The sequence below is a fragment of the Salvelinus alpinus genome, chromosome 11 (genome assembly GCF_045679555.1).
Source record: "Salvelinus alpinus chromosome 11, SLU_Salpinus.1, whole genome shotgun sequence".
Classification (NCBI taxonomy): domain Eukaryota; kingdom Metazoa; phylum Chordata; class Actinopteri; order Salmoniformes; family Salmonidae; genus Salvelinus; species Salvelinus alpinus.
Window position 1 is genome coordinate 74,099,501 of NC_092096.1, and position 19,065 is coordinate 74,118,565.

The 19,065-nt window shown below is 46.3% G+C and overlaps 1 protein-coding gene across 5 annotated transcripts in view; it reads right to left on the reverse strand.

Annotated features, from left to right (window-relative positions):
- tfr2 (transferrin receptor 2) overlaps positions 1-19,065 on the reverse strand; it is a 93,125-nt gene that overhangs the window by 8,339 nt on the left and 65,721 nt on the right. For 4 of the 5 annotated variants that reach the window (XM_071334238.1, XM_071334239.1, XM_071334240.1 and 1 more), the window contains 7 exons: positions 18,783-18,865; positions 14,152-14,215; positions 9,247-9,314; positions 9,050-9,120; positions 8,543-8,627; positions 7,226-7,453; positions 126-270 (listed from right to left, as the gene is read on the reverse strand). In XM_071334238.1, the coding sequence (XP_071190339.1) occupies positions 126-270; positions 7,226-7,453; positions 8,543-8,627; positions 9,050-9,120; positions 9,247-9,314; positions 14,152-14,215; positions 18,783-18,865 (744 nt within the window). The remainder of the gene's footprint in view (positions 1-125; positions 271-7,225; positions 7,454-8,542; positions 8,628-9,049; positions 9,121-9,246; positions 9,315-14,151; positions 14,216-18,782; positions 18,866-19,065) is intronic. The other variant, XM_071334241.1, reaches the window with a different exon arrangement.

A 19,065-nucleotide genomic window follows, 5' to 3' on the forward strand; every position in this document is an offset into this window, starting at 1 on the left:
AGAGAAAGAGAGAGAGAGAGAGAGAGAGAGAGAGAGAGAGAGAGAGAGAGAGAGAGAGAGAGAGAGAGAGAGAGAGACAGAGACAGAGACAGAGAATTAGACAGACAGACACAGATATCGCCTACCTACCCTCATTATGCGTGTGTTGTAGATCCGTGTCATGGTCTCATCCTGTACATCAGAGTTCAGTATGGCCTCCTGCATGGTCTCAGCTGCTCTGCTGTAGTCTCCTCTAGCACTGAACACCCACTGAGGAGAGAGACCACGAGCCTGGAGGGAGAGAGAGAAGTGTTAGACTGTCCCCCTTGTTTACCAGTGGGGGAGTGTCCCTCTGTGGGGGAGTGTCCCTCGGTGAGGGAATGTCCCTTGGTGGGGGAGTGTCCCTCGTGGGGGAGTGTCCCTCGTGGGGGAGTGTCCCTCAGTGGGGGAGTGTCCCTCGTGGGGGAGTGTCCCTCGGTGGGGGAGTGTCCCTCCAAAACAGAGCAACTAGTGTAGGGACAGATAAATAACCCTATGGAATGGGACATCACTAGTGTAGGGACAGATAAATAACCCTATGGAATGGGACATCACTAGTGTAGGGACAGATAAATAACCCTATGGAATGGGACATCACTAGTGTAGGGACAGATAAATAACCCTATGGAATGGGACATCACTAGTGTAGGGACAGATAAATAACCCTATGGAATGGGACATCACTAGTGTAGGGACAGATAAATAACCCTATGGAATGGGACATCACTAGTGTAGGGACAGATAAATAACCCTATGGAATGGGACATCACTAGTGTAGGGACAGATAAATAACCCTATGGAATGGGACATCACTAGTGTAGGGACAGATAAATAACCCTATGGAATGGGACATCACTAGTGTAGGGACAGATAAATAACCCTATGGAATGGGACATCACTAGTGTAGGGACAGATAAATAACCCTATGGAATGGGACATCACTAGTGTAGGGACAGATAAATAACCCTATGGAATGGGACATCACTAGTGTAGGGACAGATAAATAACCCTATGGAATGGGACATCACTAGTGTAGGGACAGATAAATAACCCTATGGAATGGGACATCACTAGTGTAGGGACAGATAAATAACCCTATGGAATGGGACATCACTAGTGTAGGGACAGATAAATAACCCTATGGAATGGGACATCACTAGTGCACATCAGAAACTGCCAGCTGATACAATTCATTGACAACGAGCCTTGTGTTTTTCACAATGCCTGTACATGTCGTCAGAAAAAGCTTTCAGTATATTTGTCATGCAACAATATTTTTGTTATAGTATATATTGGAATTATCTCCAAATATTAAAATTAATTTAAAAAAATATATATATTTTTAAAAATTAAAAAAATTACGAACAAACAGACATTACATTTACATTTACATTTTAGTCATTTAGCAGACGCTCTTATCCAGAGCGACTTACAGTAGAGTGCATACATTTTATTACATTTTTTACATACTGAGACAAGGATATCCCTACCTGCCAAACCCTCCCTACCGGCCAAACCCTCCCTAACCTGGACGACGCTATGCCAATTGTGCGTCGCCCCACAGATCTCCCGGTTGCGGCCGGCTGCGACAGAGCCTGGGCGCGAACCCAGCCCAGCCTGGGCGCGAACCCAGAGACTCTGGTGGCGCAGCTAGCACTGCGATGCAGTGCCCTAAACCACTGCGCCACCCGGGAGACATAAATTAAACACAAAAGCTCAGTTTAAATGAATTAGGTCCAACACATGGAACGTACATGGAACGTACAGTGTAATCCTGAGAGCACCACCATTCTGAGTGAATCCTCGCAGCCAAACGGCTGATAAATCAGGTTCTAGGTCATTTAAATAAGGTTCCCACACGTTGTAGAACTGATCTGTTTTACAATGTAATGTACATGTCAGATATTCTAATGGCACCCATTCAATTAGTATCTTATGCCAATCCTTTATAGAAGGGGACCTTGTCATTTAATCCACTGTAAAAGGATGTTTTTCCTCGCTGTGACGGTAAATATGTTGTAAAGCCTCCTCTTAGCCACAGAAGTAACATGCCTACTAGGGAGACCTAACAGTAAAGAAACTCGGTCCAATTCTAGGTTGACATCTTGGATTTTCTTTACAGTATCTTTGTAATTTACCACAGGTGGACTCCAATCAAGTTGTAGAAACATCTCAAGGATGATTAATGGAAACAGGATGCACCTGAGCTCAATTTCGAGTCTCATAGCAAAGGGTCTGAATACTTATGTAAATAAGGTATTACTGTTTATATTTTTTTATACATTTTCAAACATTTCTAAAAAACTGTTTTCTTTTTGTCATTATGGGGTATTGTGATGTCATTATGGGGTATTGTGATGTCATTATGGGGTATTGTGATGTCATTATGGGGTATTGTGATGTCATTATGGGGTATTGTGATGTCATTATGGGGTATTGTGTTTAATTTAATCAATTTTAGAATAAGGCTGTAACGTAACAAAATATGGAAAAAGTCAAGGAGTCTGAATACTTTCCGAATGCACTGTATATTGCATCTACCTCAACTACTTCGTACCCCTGCAGATGGACTCGGTTCTGATATCCAGTTTTTATGGCCAAGTTGTGTATTCATTCCTTGTGTTCATATTTTTCTACTAGTTTGCTTTTTTTCTCTCTGCATTGTTGGGAAGTAAGTAAGCATTTCACTGTTAGTTCATACCTGTGTTTATGAAGCATTTGACAAATACAATTTGATTTTATAGCTTCCAAAATATGTTTTACAATGGTGGGGGAGTGCCAAGATGGAGGCATGGTAGCTTCAACAGGGCGCCCCCTATCAGTCATCTAGTGTATATCTAAATCATTGGCAGACGTTCTATCGAGCGGTTCCCAAAGCTCCCATAAAGCTCTGCGACCCAAGGCTTTAAAGTTGCTTCAGGAAGATGGTTGATGTAAATACTACAATAGAAGCAAATGCAAGTCATTATAATTTCATAACGAATCACGGGGAAAAAATGACAGAGGAATATGTTGGTAATGTAGAGACAAATGATTATGCATATTTTTGTGTCATAAAGTTAATTTAAGAAAATTGATATTTAACAAGCTAGCTAACGTTAGCCAAATAGCTATACATTAGCATGCTATATGGGTGTTTGACATTTGTATGAATTGTAATTCGTGTTGTTGAATGTTTTAGGGACTACAGTTTTAGGGACTACGGGACTACGGTGAAGCATGGTGGTGGAGGCATCACTGTATTCCTGTCCTAAGATGCAGCATGGTGGTGGAGGCATCACTGTATTCCTGTCCTAAGATGCAGCCTGGTTGTGGAGGCATCACTGTATTCCTGTCCTACGGTGAAGCATGGTGGTGGAGGCATCACTGTATTCCTGTCCTACGGTGAAGCATGGTGGTGGAGGCATCACCTTATTCCTGTCCTACGGTGAAGCATGGTGTTGGAGGCATCACTGTATTCCTGTCCTACGGTGAAGCATGGTGGTGGAGGCATCACTGTATTCCTGTCCTACGGTGAAGCATGGTGGTGGAGGCATCACTGTATTCCTGTCCTACGGTGAAGCATGGTGGTGGAGGCATCACTGTATTCCTGTCCTACGGTGAAGCATGGTGTCGGAGGCATCACTGTATTCCTGTCCTACGGTGAAGCATGGTGGTGGAGGCATCACTGTATTCCTGTCCTACGGTGAAGCATGGTGGTGGAGGCATCACTGTATTCCTGTCCTACGGTGAAGCATGGTGGTGGAGGCATCACTGTATTCCTGTCTGTGCCAGTGAAACAGCCCTGTAGCTAAGCATCCGCTTCATCTGACTATTTCCGTACTGAGTGCGTCACTGGTACTTCCTGTTATGGTCAGATTTGCCAAGTGGAGAGCTCTGTATGTGTCTCTGTGTGGGGTAAAGGTGGTCTAGAGTTGTTTGCCCCCAGTTGCACAGGTGGCACGCTGGTAAACATGAGGTCAAACAGACTTCAGTTTTCCTGCATTAAATTCCCCGGCCACTAGGGGTGCCGCTTCTGGATGAGCATTTTCTTGTTTACTTTATGGCCTTATAGAGCTAGTTGAGTCTGGTCTTATGCAGCTGGTTGAGTCTGGACTTAGTGTCAGCATTGGTTTGTGGTGGTAAATAGACAGCTATGAAAAATATAGATGAAAACTGTCTTGGTAGATAGTGTGGTCTACAGCTGATCATGAGGTATTCTACCTGTGGTAAGCTGAACTTGGACACTTCCGGGATATTAGAGATTGTGCCCTAGCTGGTAAAGAGACACACAACCTGTCTCCTGAGCTTCCCAGACGCAGCCGTTTCGTCCTGCCGATGTATAGAAAAACTAGCTAGATTTATATCTGACATGCCCTCAGCCACGACTCAGAGAAACATACAATATTACAGTTCTTCAGATCACGTTGATAGGAGCAGCATACCAGCAGCATACCAGCAGCATACCACCCTGCAGCAGCATACCAGCAGCATACCACCCTGCAGCAGCATACCAGCAGCATACCACCCTGCAGCAGCATACCACCCTGCAGCAGCATACCATCAGCATGCCACCCTGCAGCAGCATACCAGCAGCATACCAGCAGCATACCACCCTGCAGCAGCATACCAGCAGCATACCACCCTGCAGCAGCATACCAGCAGCATTTCACCCTGCAGCAGCATACCACCCTGCAGCAGCATACCAGCAGCATACCAGCAGCATTTCACCCTGCAGCAGCATACCAGCAGCATACCAGCAGCATACCACCCTGCAGCAGCATACCAGCAGCATACCAGCAGCATTTCACCCTGCAGCAGCATACCACCCTGCAGCAGCAGACCAGCAGCATTTCACCCTGCAGCAGCATACCAGCAGCATACCAGCAGCATACCAGCAGCATACCAGCAGCATACCACCCTGCAGCAGCATACCAGCAGCATACCACCCTGCAGCAGCATACCAGCAGCATACCACCCTGCAGCAGCATACCAGCAGCATACCAGCAGCATACCACCCTGCAGCAGCATACCAGCAGCATACCAGCAGCATACCACCCTGCAGCAGCATACCAGCAGCATTTCACCCTGCAGCAGCATACCAGCAGCATACCACCCTGCAGCAGCATACCAGCAGCATACCACCCTGTAGCAGCATACCAGCAGCATACCACCCTGCAGCAGCATACCAGCAGCATACCACCCTGCAGCAGCATACCAGCAGCATACCACCCTGCAGCAGCATACCAGCAGCATACCACCCTGTAGCAGCATACCAGCAGCATACCACCCTGCAGCAGCATACCAGCAGCATACCAGCAGCATACCAGCAGCATACCACCCTGCAGCAGCATACCAGCAGCATACCAGCAGCATACCACCCTGCAGCAGCATACCAGCAGCATACCAGCAGCATACCACCCTGCAGCAGCATACCAGCAGCATTTCACCCTGCAGCAGCATACCAGCAGCATACCACCCTGCAGCATTATACCAGCAGCATACCACCCTGCATACCACTGCTGGCTTGCTTCTGAAGCAAAGCAGGGTTGGTCCTGGATGGGAGACCAGATGCTGCTGGAAGTGGTGTTGGAGGGCCAGTAGGAGGCACTCTTTCCTCTGGTCTAAACAAAGATCCCAATGCCCCAGGGCAGTGATTGGGGACACTGCTCTGTGTAGGGTGCCGTCTTTCGGATGGGACGTTAAACGGGTGTCCTGACTCTCTGAGGTCATTAAAGATCCCATGGCACTTATCGTAAGAGTAAAGGTGTTAACCCCTGTGTCCTGGCTAAATTCCCAATCTGGCCCTCAACCATCACGGTCACCTAATAATCCCCAGTTTACAATTGGCTCATTCATCCCCCTCCTCTCCCCTGTAACTATTCCCCAGGTCACTGCTGTAAATGAGAACGTGTTCTCAGTCAACTTACCTGGTAAAATAACGGATAAATAAAATAAAAGGCTAGTCTCGAACGATGCTCCTCCAGTTTATTCTCCAGTGATTGAACGTTCACCAATAGAGGAGGTGATTTATCCACTCTCCGAGGTAGTTTTGTCAGGTAACCCGCACGCCAGCCACTATAGTGCCGGGGATGTGGGCCTGGTCTGCGATAATCAATGTGTCTTTCGCCTCTGACTCATTGAAATGCATTTATTGATGTCGACATTCGTTTTTGCCACATTTAGTATATTACAGACAACTTAATGCAAACTTTTAAATGATATGTGTGCTAAACATTTTCCTTAAATTTTAGAGAGACCACGCGCCTGGAGGGGGGAGGGAGACCACGAGCCTGGAGGGGGGAGGGAGACCACGAGCCTGGAGGGGGGAGGGAGACCACGAGCCTGGAGGGAGGAGGGAGACCAGGAGCCTGGAGGGGGGAGGGAGACCACGAGCCTGGAGGGGGGAGGGAGACCACGAGCCTGGAGGGAGGAGGGAGACCATGAGCCTGGAGGGGGAGGGAGACCACGAGCCTGGAGGGAGGAGGGAGACCACGAGCCTGGAGGGGGGAGGGAGACCACGAGCCTGGAGGGAGGAGGGAGACCACGAGCCTGGAGGGGGGAGGGAGACCACGAGCCTGGAGGGAGGAGGGAGACCACGAGCCTGGAGGGAGGAGGGAGACCACGAGCCTGGAGGGGGGAGGGAGACCACGAGCCTGGAGGGAGGAGGGAGACCATCAGCCTGGAGGGGGAGGGAGACCACGAGCCTGGAGGGAGGAGGGAGACCACGAGCCTGGAGGGGGAGGGAGACCACGAGCCTGGAGGGAGGAGGGAGACCACGAGCCTGGAGGGGGAGGGAGACCACGAGCCTGGAGGGAGGAGGGAGACCACGAGCCTGGAGGGGGGAGGGAGACCACGAGCCTGGAGGGGGGAGGGAGACCAGGAGCCTGGAGGGGGGAGGGAGACCACGAGCCTGGAGGGGGGAGGGAGACCACGAGCCTGGAGGGGGGAGGGAGACCACGAGCCTGGAGGGGGGAGGGAGACCACGAGCCTGGAGGGAGGAGGGAGACCATGAGCCTGGAGGGGGAGGGAGACCACGAGCCTGGAGGGAGGAGGGAGACCACGAGCCTGGAGGGGGGAGGGAGACCACGAGCCTGGAGGGGGGAGGGAGACCAGGAGCCTGGAGGGGGGAGGGAGACCATGAGCCTGGAGGGGGGAGGGAGACCACGAGCCTGGAGGGAGGAGGGAGACCACGAGCCTGGAGGGGGGAGGGTTAGTGTGTTTATACCTGTAGTTCGGCAGAGTGCCTGTTGAGCTGGGCGCTGAACTGCAGTGCAGTATGGGAGTAGGTAGTGATGCGTAGAGGCAGGATGTGGTCGTGAGCCAATCGCAGCACCATCAGACCAATCAGCTCTCCTAGGCTCCGCCCTACGACCCCCAGACGACCCCCCAGGACTTCCTGGAGTCGCCCGAGGGTGTCCAATGGGGTGTTGACAAATGGGTAGGGGCGGGAGTCCTGGAGAGACACACACTATTTGAACCATCACTGAAACACTGTAGCATTCAAGAGAAAGACCCTAGAGAAAGACCCTAGAGAAAGACCCTAGAGAAAGACCCTAGAGAAAGACCCTAGAGAAAGACCCTAGAGAAAGACCCTAGAGAAAGACCCTAGAGAAAGACCCTAGAGAAAGAAAAAGCATGTAGAAAGAGGAGTGAGTTTAGAGGAGATGTAGTGAAAGGTGAGAGGAGAGGTAGAGAGAGAGGTGAGAGGAGAGGTAGGTGAGAGGAGAGGTAGAGAGAGAGGTGAGAGGAGATGTAGAGAGAGAGGTGAGAGGAGAGGTAGAGAGAGGGGTGAAAGGAGAGTAGAGATAGAGAGAGAGGTGAGAGGTGAGAGGAGATGTAGAGAGAGGAGAGGTAGAGAGAGAGGTGAGAGGAGATGTAGAGAGAGAGGTGAGAGGAGATGTAGAGAGCGGGGTGAAAGGAGAGTAGAGATAGAGGTGAGAGGAGATGTAGAGAGAGAGGTGAGAGGAGATGTAGAGAGAGGAGAGGTAGAGAGAGAGAGGTGAGAGGTGAGAGGAGATGTAGAGAGAGAGGTGAGAGGAGATGTAGAGAGAGAGGTGAGAGGAGATGTAGAGAGAGAGGTGAGAGGAGAGGTAGAGAGAGAGGTGAGAGGAGAGGTAGAGAGAGAGGTGAGATGAGAGGTAGGTGAGAGGAGAGGTAGAGAGAGAGAGGTGAGAGGTGAGAGGAGATGTAGAGAGAGAGGTGAGAGGAGATGTAGAGAGAGAGGTGAGAGGAGATGTAGAGAGAGAGGTGAGAGGAGAGGTAGAGAGAGGTGAGAGGAGAGGTAGAGAGAGAGGTGAGAGGAGAGGTAGGTGAGAGGAGATGTAGAGAGAGAGGTGAGAGGAGAGGTAGAGAGAGAGGTGAGAGGAGAGGTAGAGAGAGGGGTGAAAGGAGAGTAGAGATAGAGAGAGAGGTGAGAGGTGAGAGGAGAGGTAGAGAGAGAGAGGTGAAAGGAGAGATAGAGAGAGAGGTGAAAGGAGAGGAGAGGTAGAGAGAGGTGAGAGTAGAGAGGAGATTAGAGGTAGAGTGAGAGGAAAGGTTGTACCTCGTTGAAGCGTAGCTCCATGGCAGGAACTCCTCCAAAGGCTGTGAAACTATACGCCCCGCTGTTCAGGTACAACGGCTTAATACTGGAGGAGAGAGAAACAGAGTTAGTATCAACTATATGCCCCGCTGTTCAGATATGACGGCTTAATACTGCAGGAGAGAGGGGAGAGGGAGAGAGGGGGAGGAGAGAGAAACAGAGTTAGTATCAACTATATGCCCCGCTGTTCAGATATGACGGCTTAATACTGGAGGAGAGAGGGGAGAGGGGGAGGAGAGAGGGGGAGGAGAGAGGGGGAGGGAGAGAGGAGAGAGGAGCGAGGGGGAGGGAGAGAGGGGAGAGGGGGAGGGAGAGAGGAGAGAGGAGCGAGGGGGAGGGAGAGAGGGGGAGGAGAGAGGAGAGAGGGGGAGGGAGAGAGACAGAGAGGGGGAGGGAGAGAGGGGGAGGGAGAGAGACAGAGAGAAATAGAAAGTCCGTATGTAAAAGTAAAAGATAAGATTTACTCACATCTTCCAGCTGCCTCCGTCTTTCTCTGCCTGGCTGTAGATGGTCTGGCCTGTGTGTTTAGGATGCTCCACCTGTATGTATACACACACACACACACACACACACACACACACAAGGATGTTATACATTATTCACACTGTACATATGATAAACACACACAAAGCGTATTTAGTAGAATCTGGAGAATGGAAAGCTACCTGTTTGATGGCTGATTCTATTAGATCGAGCAGTAGAGGACTAGTGTAGGCCGACAGGTTATCATCACCTGAGACAACATCACAGATTAGTATATAACATCAGATGTATTTATCATATACATTTAACATCAGATGTATTTATCATACATATTTAACATCATATATATTTATTATCATATGTTCATATGTATTTATCATACATATTTAACATCATATATATTTATTATCATATGTTCATATGTATTTATCATACTTATGATAAATATTTATATATTTATAAATATTTATATATGTATATATATTGATAATCATATATATCACACATATTAAACTAAATTTATATTTAATATATGTATTTATCATACATATTTATCATATACATGTATTATCATATGTATTTATCATACATATTTAACAAATATATATTTAACGTCATACAGTGCATTCAGAAAGTGTTCAGACCCCTTGACATTTTACACATTTTGTTACGTTACAGCCTTATTCTAAAATGGATTAATTTGTTTTTTTCTGCTCATCCATCTACACACAATACCCCATAATGACATCACAATACCCCATAATGACATCACAATACCCCATAATGACAACACAATACCCCATAATGACATCACAATACCCCATAATGACAAAGAAAAAAATGGTTTTCGAAATTGTAGCAAATTTATAAAATATAAAAAACTGAAATAGAACATTTAAATAAGTATTCAGACCCTTTACTCAGTACTTTGTTGAAGCACCTTTGGCAGCGATTACAGAGTCCAGACTTGATTCCGGTGGTTTCCCCAACTAAGGTGTAAATGATGCATCTGGCATCCACACAACAAGATCTCACGAGTTGACTTCAGTATGCTACGTTTTCATCTGGAGAGACATGAAAATAACTGTGCAGCAACGCTCCCCATCCAACCTGACAGAGCTTGAGAGGATCTGCAGAGAAGAATGGGAGAAACTCCCCAAATACAGGTGTGCCAAGCTTGTAGCGTCATACCCAAGAAGACTCGGGGCTGTAATCACTGCCAAAGGTGCTTCAACAAAGTACTGAGTAAAGGGTCTGAATACTTATGTAAATGTGATATTTCATTTTATAAGTTTTATTTTTATACATTTGGAAAAATTTATAAAAATCTGTTTTTCCTTCGTCATTATGGGGTATTGTGTGTAGATTGATGAGGGGGGGGGAACTATTTAATCCATTTTATAATAAGGCTGTAACGTAAAACAAAATGTATAAAAAGTAATGGGGGCTCTAAATATTTAACATTGTGTATATTTAACATCGTATATATTTAACATCGTATATATTTAACATCGTATATATTTAACATCGTATATATTTAACATCGTATATATTTAACATCGTATATATTTAACATCGTATATATTTAACATTGTATATATTTAACATTGTATATATTTAACATTGTATATATTTAACATTGTATATATTTAACATCGTATATATTTAACATCGTATATATTTAACATCAGATATATTTAACATCAGATATATTTAACATTGTGTGTATTTAATATTGTGTGTATTTAACATTGTGTGTATTTAACATCGTATATATTTAACATCGTATATATTTAACATCGTATATATTTAACATCGTATATATTTAACATTGTATATATTTAACATCGTATATATTTAACATCAGATATTTAACATTGTGTGTATTTAATATTGTGTGTATTTAACATTGTGTGTATTTAACATCGTGTGTATTTAACATCGTGTGTATTTAACATCGTGTGTATTTAACATCGTGTGTATTTAACATCGTGTGTATTTAACATCGTGTGTATTTAACATCGTGTGTATTTAACATCGTGTGTATTTAACATCGTATATATTTAACATCGTATATATTTAACATCGTATATATTTAACATCGTATATATTTAACATCGTATATATTTAACATCGTATATATTTAACATCGTATATATTTAACATCGTATATATTTAACATTGTATATATTTAACATCGTATATATTTAACATCGTATATATTTAACATCGTATATACACTGCTCAAAAAAATAAAGGGAACACTTAAACAACACAATGTAACTCCAAGTCAATCACACTTCTGTGAAATCAAACTGTCCACTTAGGAAGCAACACTGATTGACAATACATTTCACATGCTGTTGTGCAAATGGAATAGACAAAAGGTGGAAATTATAGGCAATTAGCAAGACACCCCAAAAAAAGGAGTGATTCTGCAGGTGGTGACCACAGACCACTTCTCAGTTCCTATGCTTCCTGGCTGATGTTTTGGTCACTTTTGAATGTTGGCGGTGCTCTCACTCTAGTGGTAGCATGAGACGGAGTCTACAACCCACACAAGTGGCTCAGGTAGTGCAGTTCATCAAGGATGGCACATCAATGCGAGCTGTGGCAAAAAGGTTTGCTGTGTCTGTCAGCGTAGTGTCCAGAGCATGGAGGCGCTACCAGGAGACAGGCCAGTACATCAGGAGACGTGGAGGAAGCCGTAGGAGGGCAACAACCCAGCAGCAGGACCGCTACCTCCGCCTTTGTGCAAGGAGGTGCACTGCCAGCGCCCTGCAAAATGACCTCCAGCAGGCCACAAATGTGCATGTGTCAGCATATGGTCTCACAAGGGGTCTGAGGATCTCATCTCGGTACCTAATGGCAGTCAGGCTACCTCTGGCGAGCACATGGAGGGCTGTGCGGCCCCACAAAGAAATGCCACCCCACACCATGACTGACCCACCGCCAAACCGGTCATGCTGGAGGATGTTGCAGGCAGCAGAACGTTCTCCACGGCGTCTCCAGACTCTATCACGTCTGTCACATGTGCTCAGTGTGAACCTGCTTTCATCTGTGAAGAGCACAGGGCACCAGTGGCGAATTTGCCAATCTTGGTGTTCTCTGGCAAATGCCAAACGTCCTGCACGGTGTTGGGCTGTAAGCACAACCCCCACCTGTGGACGTCGGGCCCTCATACCACCCTCATGGAGTCTGTTTCTGACCGTTTGAGCAGACACATGCACATTTGTGGCCTGCTGGAGGTCATTTTGCAGGGCGCTGGCAGTGCACCTCCTGGCACAAAGGCGGAGGTAGCGGTCCTGCTGCTGGGTTGTTGCCCTCCTACGGCCTCCTCCACGTCTCCTGATGTACTGGCCTGTCTCCTGGTAGCGCCTCCATGCTCTGGACACTACGCTGACAGACACAGCAAACCTTTTTGCCACAGCTCGCATTGATGTGCCATCCTGGATGAACTGCACTACCTGAGCCACTTGTGTGGGTTGTAGACTCCGTCTCATGCTACCACTAGAGTGAGAGCACCGCCAGCATTCAAAAGTGAATAAAACATCAGCCAGGAAGCATAGGAACTGAGAAGTGGTCTGTGGTCACCACCTGCAGAATCACTCCTTTTTTGGGGGTGTCTTGCTAATTGCCTATAATTTCCACCTTTTGTCTATTCCATTTGCACAACAGCATGTGAAATTTATTGTCAATCAGTGTTGCTTCCTAAGTGGACAGTTTGATTTCACAGAAGTGTGATTGACTTGGAGTTACATTGTGTTGTTTAAGTGTTCCCTTTATTTTTTTGAGCAGTGTATTTAACATTGTATATATTTAACATTGTATATATTTAACATTGTATATATTTAACATTGTATATACTAAACAAAAATATAAACGCAACAATTTGACTGAGTTACAGTTCATATATGGCGACGCCTCGGGGGTTTTTGATCTGACATGCACTGGCAACTTATATAGACAGGTACCGAGTGGCGCAGCGGTCTAAGGGACCGCATCTCAGTGCTAGAGGCGTCACTGCAGAGCCTGGTTCGATTCCAGACTGTATCACAGACGGCCATGATTGGGAGTCCCATAGGGCGGCACACAATTGGCCCAGTGTTGTCCGAGGTTTGGCCGGTGTAGGCCGTCATTGTAAATTGGCCCAGTGTCGTCCAGGTTTGGCCGGGGTAGGCTGTCATTGTAAATTGGCCCAGTGTCGTCCAGGTTTGGCCGGGGTAGGCTGTCATTGTAAATTGGCCCAGTGTCGTCCAGGTTTGGCCGGGGTAGGCTGTCATTGTAAATTGGCCCAGTGTCGTCCAGGTTTGGCCGGGGTAGGCTGTCATTGTAAATTGGCCCAGTGTCGTCCAGGTTTGGCCGGGGTAGGCTGTCATTGTAAATTGGCCCAGTGTCGTCCAGGTTTGGCCGGAGTAGGCCGTCATTGTAAATAGGAATTTGTTCTTAACTGCCTTGCCTAGTTAAATAAAGGTATGCCCAGCCAATCAGAATGAGTTTTTCCCTACAAAAGGGCTTTATTATAGGCAGAAATGCCCCGCCCCCTCAGACGATCCAGCAGGTGAAGAAACTGGATGTGGAGGTCCTGGGCTGGTGTGGTTACCCGTAGTCTGGGGCTGTGAGGACACACTGCTAAATTCTCTAAAACGACATTGGAGGTAGCTTGTGGTTGAGAAATTAAAATGCAATGCTCTGGTGGACATTCCTGCAGTCAGCATGCCAATTGCACGTTCCCTAAAATCTTGATCTGTGGCATTGTGTTGTATGACAAAACTGCACATTTTAGAGTGGCCTTTTATTGTCCCCAGCACAAGGTGCACCTGTGTAATGATCATGCCGTTTAATCATGGATGGATTATCTTTGCAAAGGAGACATGCTCACTAACAATGATGTAAAGAAATTTGTGGAAAACATTTTAGAGAAATAAGCTTTTTGTGAAAATGGAACATTTCTGTGATTTTTTTATTTCAGATCATGAAACATGGGACCAACGCTTCACATGTTGAGTTTATATTGTTGTTCAGTGTATATTTCACATCATATGTTCAACATTGTAACAATGTCATGCTGTGGCTCTTTGTTTTACCCATAACCGCCTGGTCCAGACTGAAGTACGCCACAGCCTTCAGGTGTAGCATGGACAGGTAACCCTGGCAACCACAAGAGAGGTAAGAGAGGTTCAGGATAATACAAGGACAGACAGAGGGAGAGCACGAGAGAGAAAGAGAGAAAGAGAGAAAGAGAGAGAGAGAGAGAGAGAGAGAGAGAGAGAGAGAGAGAGAGAGTGTGATAGAGGTAGAGAGAGAGAGAGAGAGAGAAAGAGTGAGAGAGAGAGAGAGAGAGAGCGAGAGGCAGAGTGAGAGAGAGAGAGAGAGAGAGAGAGAGAGAGAGAGCGAGAGGCAGAGTGAGAGAGAGAGGGTGTGATAGAGGTAGAGAGAGAGAGAGAGAGAGAGAGAGAGAGAGAGAGAGAGAGAGAGAGAGAGAGAGAGCGAGAGGCAGAGTGAGAGAGCAAGAGAGAGGGTGTGATAGAGGTAGAGAGAGATGGGGCTGACCTCAATTAGTCGACTGGTCGATTGTTTGGTCGTTAGGCTATTGGTCGACCAAGATTGTTTAAGTTGAGCAGTAACAAATATATACAGTACCAGTCAAAAGTTTGGACACACCTACTCATTCAAGGGTTTTTCTTTATTTTTACAATTTTCTACCATGTAGAATAGTAATGAAGACATATGGAATCTTGTAGTAACCAAAAAAATGTGAAACAAATCAAACTATATTTTATATTTGAGATTCTCCAAAATGACCCCCCCTTTGCCTTGATGACAACTTTGCACACTCTTGGCATTCTCTCAACCAGCTTCATGAGGAAATCCCCTGGAATGCATATCAATTAACAGGTGTGCCTTGTTAAAAGGTAATTTGTGGAATTTCTTTCCTTCTTAATGCATTTGAGCCAATCAGTTGTGTTGTGACAAGGTAAGGGTGGTATATAGAAGATTTGGTAAAAGACCAAGTCCATATTATAAGAATATTTTGAAGATAAATACACAATGCAGAGGATGAGATGACTAATAACTAGAGTACTAATAGTAAATAGGAGTTAGGTTTCAGTTCAACATCTGTTAGAATCTGTGGAATGTCATTCCTGAACTCAGAGCGACGTGGGCCACATTTTCATTGGTCTGTACATTGAGTCGGGGGCAGGATACTTGTTGTACTGCAAGGACTTCTGATTGGTCAACCCAAGGCTAGGGTGGAGGGTTATAAAAGGCATCCTGTTCCTTTGTTCAGTGGAGAAAAGCTGAGGACAGGAGACTGAACATCTACCTCCCAGCATTACATCTAGGATTTGTCCTCTCTGAATCAACCTATTTTTCTCCCCCGGATTTGCTTTGGAGTGTTATTGAATAATAACATTACATTGCTAACAGCTCAACTAAGCAAAAAAGAAACGACAGTCCATCAATTACTTTAAGACAAGAACTTTGAAAGTTTCTTCAAGTGCAGTCGCAAAAATCATCAAGCGCTATGATGAAACTGGCTCTCATGAAGACCGCCACAGGAAAGGAAGACTCAGAGTTACCTCTGCTGTAGAGGATAAGTTCATTAGAGTTACCAGCCTCAGAAATTGCAGCCCAAATAAATGCTTCACAGAGTTCAAGTAACAGACACATCTCAACATCAACTGTTCAGAGGAGACTGTGTGACTCAGGCCTTCATGGTTGAATTGCTGCAAAGCAACCACTACTAAAGGACACCAATAAGAAGAAGAGACTTGCTTGGGCCAAGAAACACGAGCAATGGACATTAGACCGTTAGATCTGTGGAAATCTGTCCTTTGGTCTGATGAGTCCAAATTTGAGTTTTGGGTTTCAACCGCCGTGTCTTTGTCAGACGCAGAGTAGATGAACGGATGATCTTTGCATGTGTGGTTCCCACCATGAAGCATGGAGGAGGAGGTGTGATGGTGTGGGGGTGCTTTGCTGGTGACACTGTCTGTGATTTATTTAGAATTCAAGGCACACAACCTCCCGAGTGGCGCAGTGGTCTAAGGAGAGATCCTGCCACTAGAGATCCTGGTTTGAGTCCAGGCTCTGTCGCAGCTGGCCCTGCGTTTTCCGGGTTAGGGCGGCAGGGATGTTCCTGTCCCATCGCGCACTAGCGACTCCTGTAGTGGGCGGCGCGCAATACACTCTGACACAGTCGCCAGGTGTACAGTGTTGTCTCCGACACATTGGTGCAGCTGGCTTCCGGGTTAAGCGGTGTCAAGAAGCAGTGCGGCTTGGCTGGGATGTGTTTCGGAGGACGCACGGCTCTCGACCTTCGCCTCTCCCAAGTCCATATGGGAGTTGCAGTGATGGGACAAGAGTGTAACGACCAATTGGATACCACAAAATTGGGGAGAAAAAGGGGTAAAAAATAAAAAGAATTCAAGGCACACTTAACCAGCATGGCTACCACAGCATTCTGCAGCGATATCCCATCTGGTTTGGGCTTAGTGGGACTATCATTTGTTTTTCAACAGGACAATGACCCAACACATCTCCAGGCTGTGTAAGGGCTATTTGACCAAGAAGGAGAGTGATGGAGTGCTGCATCAGATGACCTGGCCTCCACAATCACCCGACCTCAACCCATTTGAGATGATTTGAGATGAGTCGGAACACAGAAATAAAGAAAATCAGCCAACAGGCACTCCAAGACTGTTGGAAAAGCATTCCAGGTGAAGCTGGTTGAGAGAATACCAAGAGTGTGCAAAACTGTCATCAAGGCAAAGGGTGACTACTTTGAAGGCACTATGGTGCTCTGCTTAAAACATGTTGGTATTACAGACTCAGACAGGGAGAGGTTGAAAATGTCAGTGAACACAGTTGACAGATGTTCAGCGCATGCTCGGAGTACACGTCCTGGTAATCAGTCTGGACCTGCAGCCTTGTGAATGGTGACCTGTTTAAAGGTCTTACTCACATCGGCTGCGGAGAGCGTGATCACACAGTTGTCCGGAACAGCTGGTGCTCTCATGCATGTTTCAGTGTTATTTGCCTCGAAGCGAGCATAGAAGTAGTTTAGCTCATCTGGTAGGCTTGTGTCACTGGGAAGCTCTCGGCTGTACTACCCTTTATAGTATGTAATGGTTTGCAAGCCCTGCCCCATCCGACGATGCTCCATAAGACGAGCGTCGGAGCCGGTAATTCGATCTTAGTCCTGTATTGACGCTTTGTCTGCTTTGTCTGTTTGTAATCCATGGCTTCTGGTTGTGGTACGTACGTACGGTCGCTGTGGAGACAACGTCATCGATGCACTTATTGATGAAGCCAGTGACTGATGTGGTGTCCTCCTCAATACCATCGGAGGAATCCCTGAACATATTCCAGTCTGTGCTACAAAACAGTCCTGTAGCTTAGCATCTGCTTCATATGACCACTTTTTATTGATGGAGAGCTTTGTACTCGTCTCTGTGTGTGGAGTAAAGGTGGTCCAGAGTTCTTTTTCCCCTCTGGTTGCACATTTAACATGCTGGTAGAAATTTGGTCAAACGGATTTAAGTTTCCCTGCATTAAAGTCCCCACCTCTGGATGAGCATTTTCTTGTTTGCCTAAGGCGGAATACAGCTCATTCAATGCTGTCTTAGTGCCAGCCTCTGACTGTGGTGGTATGTTAACAGCTACGGAGAATACAGATGAAAACTCTCTCGGTAGGTACTGTGGTCTACAGCTTATCATGAGATACTCTACCTCAGGCGAGCAAGGTGAGCAATAGGGGCGGCTGGTAGCCTAGTGGTTAAAGCGTTGGACTAGTAACCAAAAGGTTGCAAGGTAGAATCACAGAGCTGACAAGGTAAAAATCTGTCGTGCTGCCCCTGAACAAGGCAGTTAACCCACTGTTCTTAGGCCGTCATTGAAAATAAGAATTTGTTCTTAAACTGACTTGCCTCGTTAAATAAAAGGTAAAAATAAATTACATGTAAAAAATAGCTTGAGACTTCCTTAGATATCGTGCTGTTATTTACCTCTCTCCCTTTCGATAACCACTCAGCATGAAAGGTAAAAATGTCATGTCTGATCCAGTGGAAAAGTCATAAAATAGGCCTACCTGATTACTTCTTATCAGTGCTGGACTTGGAATAGGAGAGGGACAGCCCTAAAGAGAGGGATAGGGACAGCCCTAAAGAGAGGGACAGCCCTAAAGAGAGGGATAGGGACAGCCCTAAAGAGAGGGACAGCCCTAAAGAGAGGGATAGGGACAGCCCTAAAGAGAGGGACAGCCCTAAAGAGAGGGATAGGGACAGCCCTAAAGAGAGGGACAGCCCTAAAGAGAGGGATAGGGACAGCCCTAAAGAGAGGGACAGCCCTAAAGAGAGGGACAGCCCTAAAGAGAGGGACAGCCCTAAAGAGAGGGATAGGGACAGCCCTAAAGAGAGGGATAAGGACAGCCCTAAAGAGAGGGATAAGGACAGCCCTAAAGAGAGGGACAGCCCTAAAGAGAGGGACAGCCCTAAAGATAGGGATAGGGACAGCCCTAAAGAGAGGGACAGCCCTAAAGAGAGGGATAGGGGCAGCCCTAAAGAGAGGGACAGCCCTAAAGAGAGGGACAGCCCTAAAGAGAGGGATAGGGACAGCCCTAAAGAGAGGGATAGGGACAGCCCTAAAGAGAGGGACAGCCCTAAAGAGAGGGATAGAGGTAGAGAAGAAGAGAGAGAGAGGAGTCAGTACCAACCTCCAACCACTCTGTGGCACCAACGTTCCCAAAGTCTCCAGCGTCCCAACTGACAAACAACAGACTCCTCCTGGGGTAAAACCCTAGCACACACACAGAGGTTATATTGTGGTTGTGTTGTGGTTATATTGTGGTTGTGTCGTAGTTATATTGTGGTTGTGTTGAGGTTACATTGTGGTTGTGTTGAGGTTACATTGTGGTTGTGTTGAGGTTGTGTTGTGGTTGTGTAGTGGTTATATTGTGGTTATGTTGTGGTTTTGTTGTGGTTGTGTTATGGTTATAT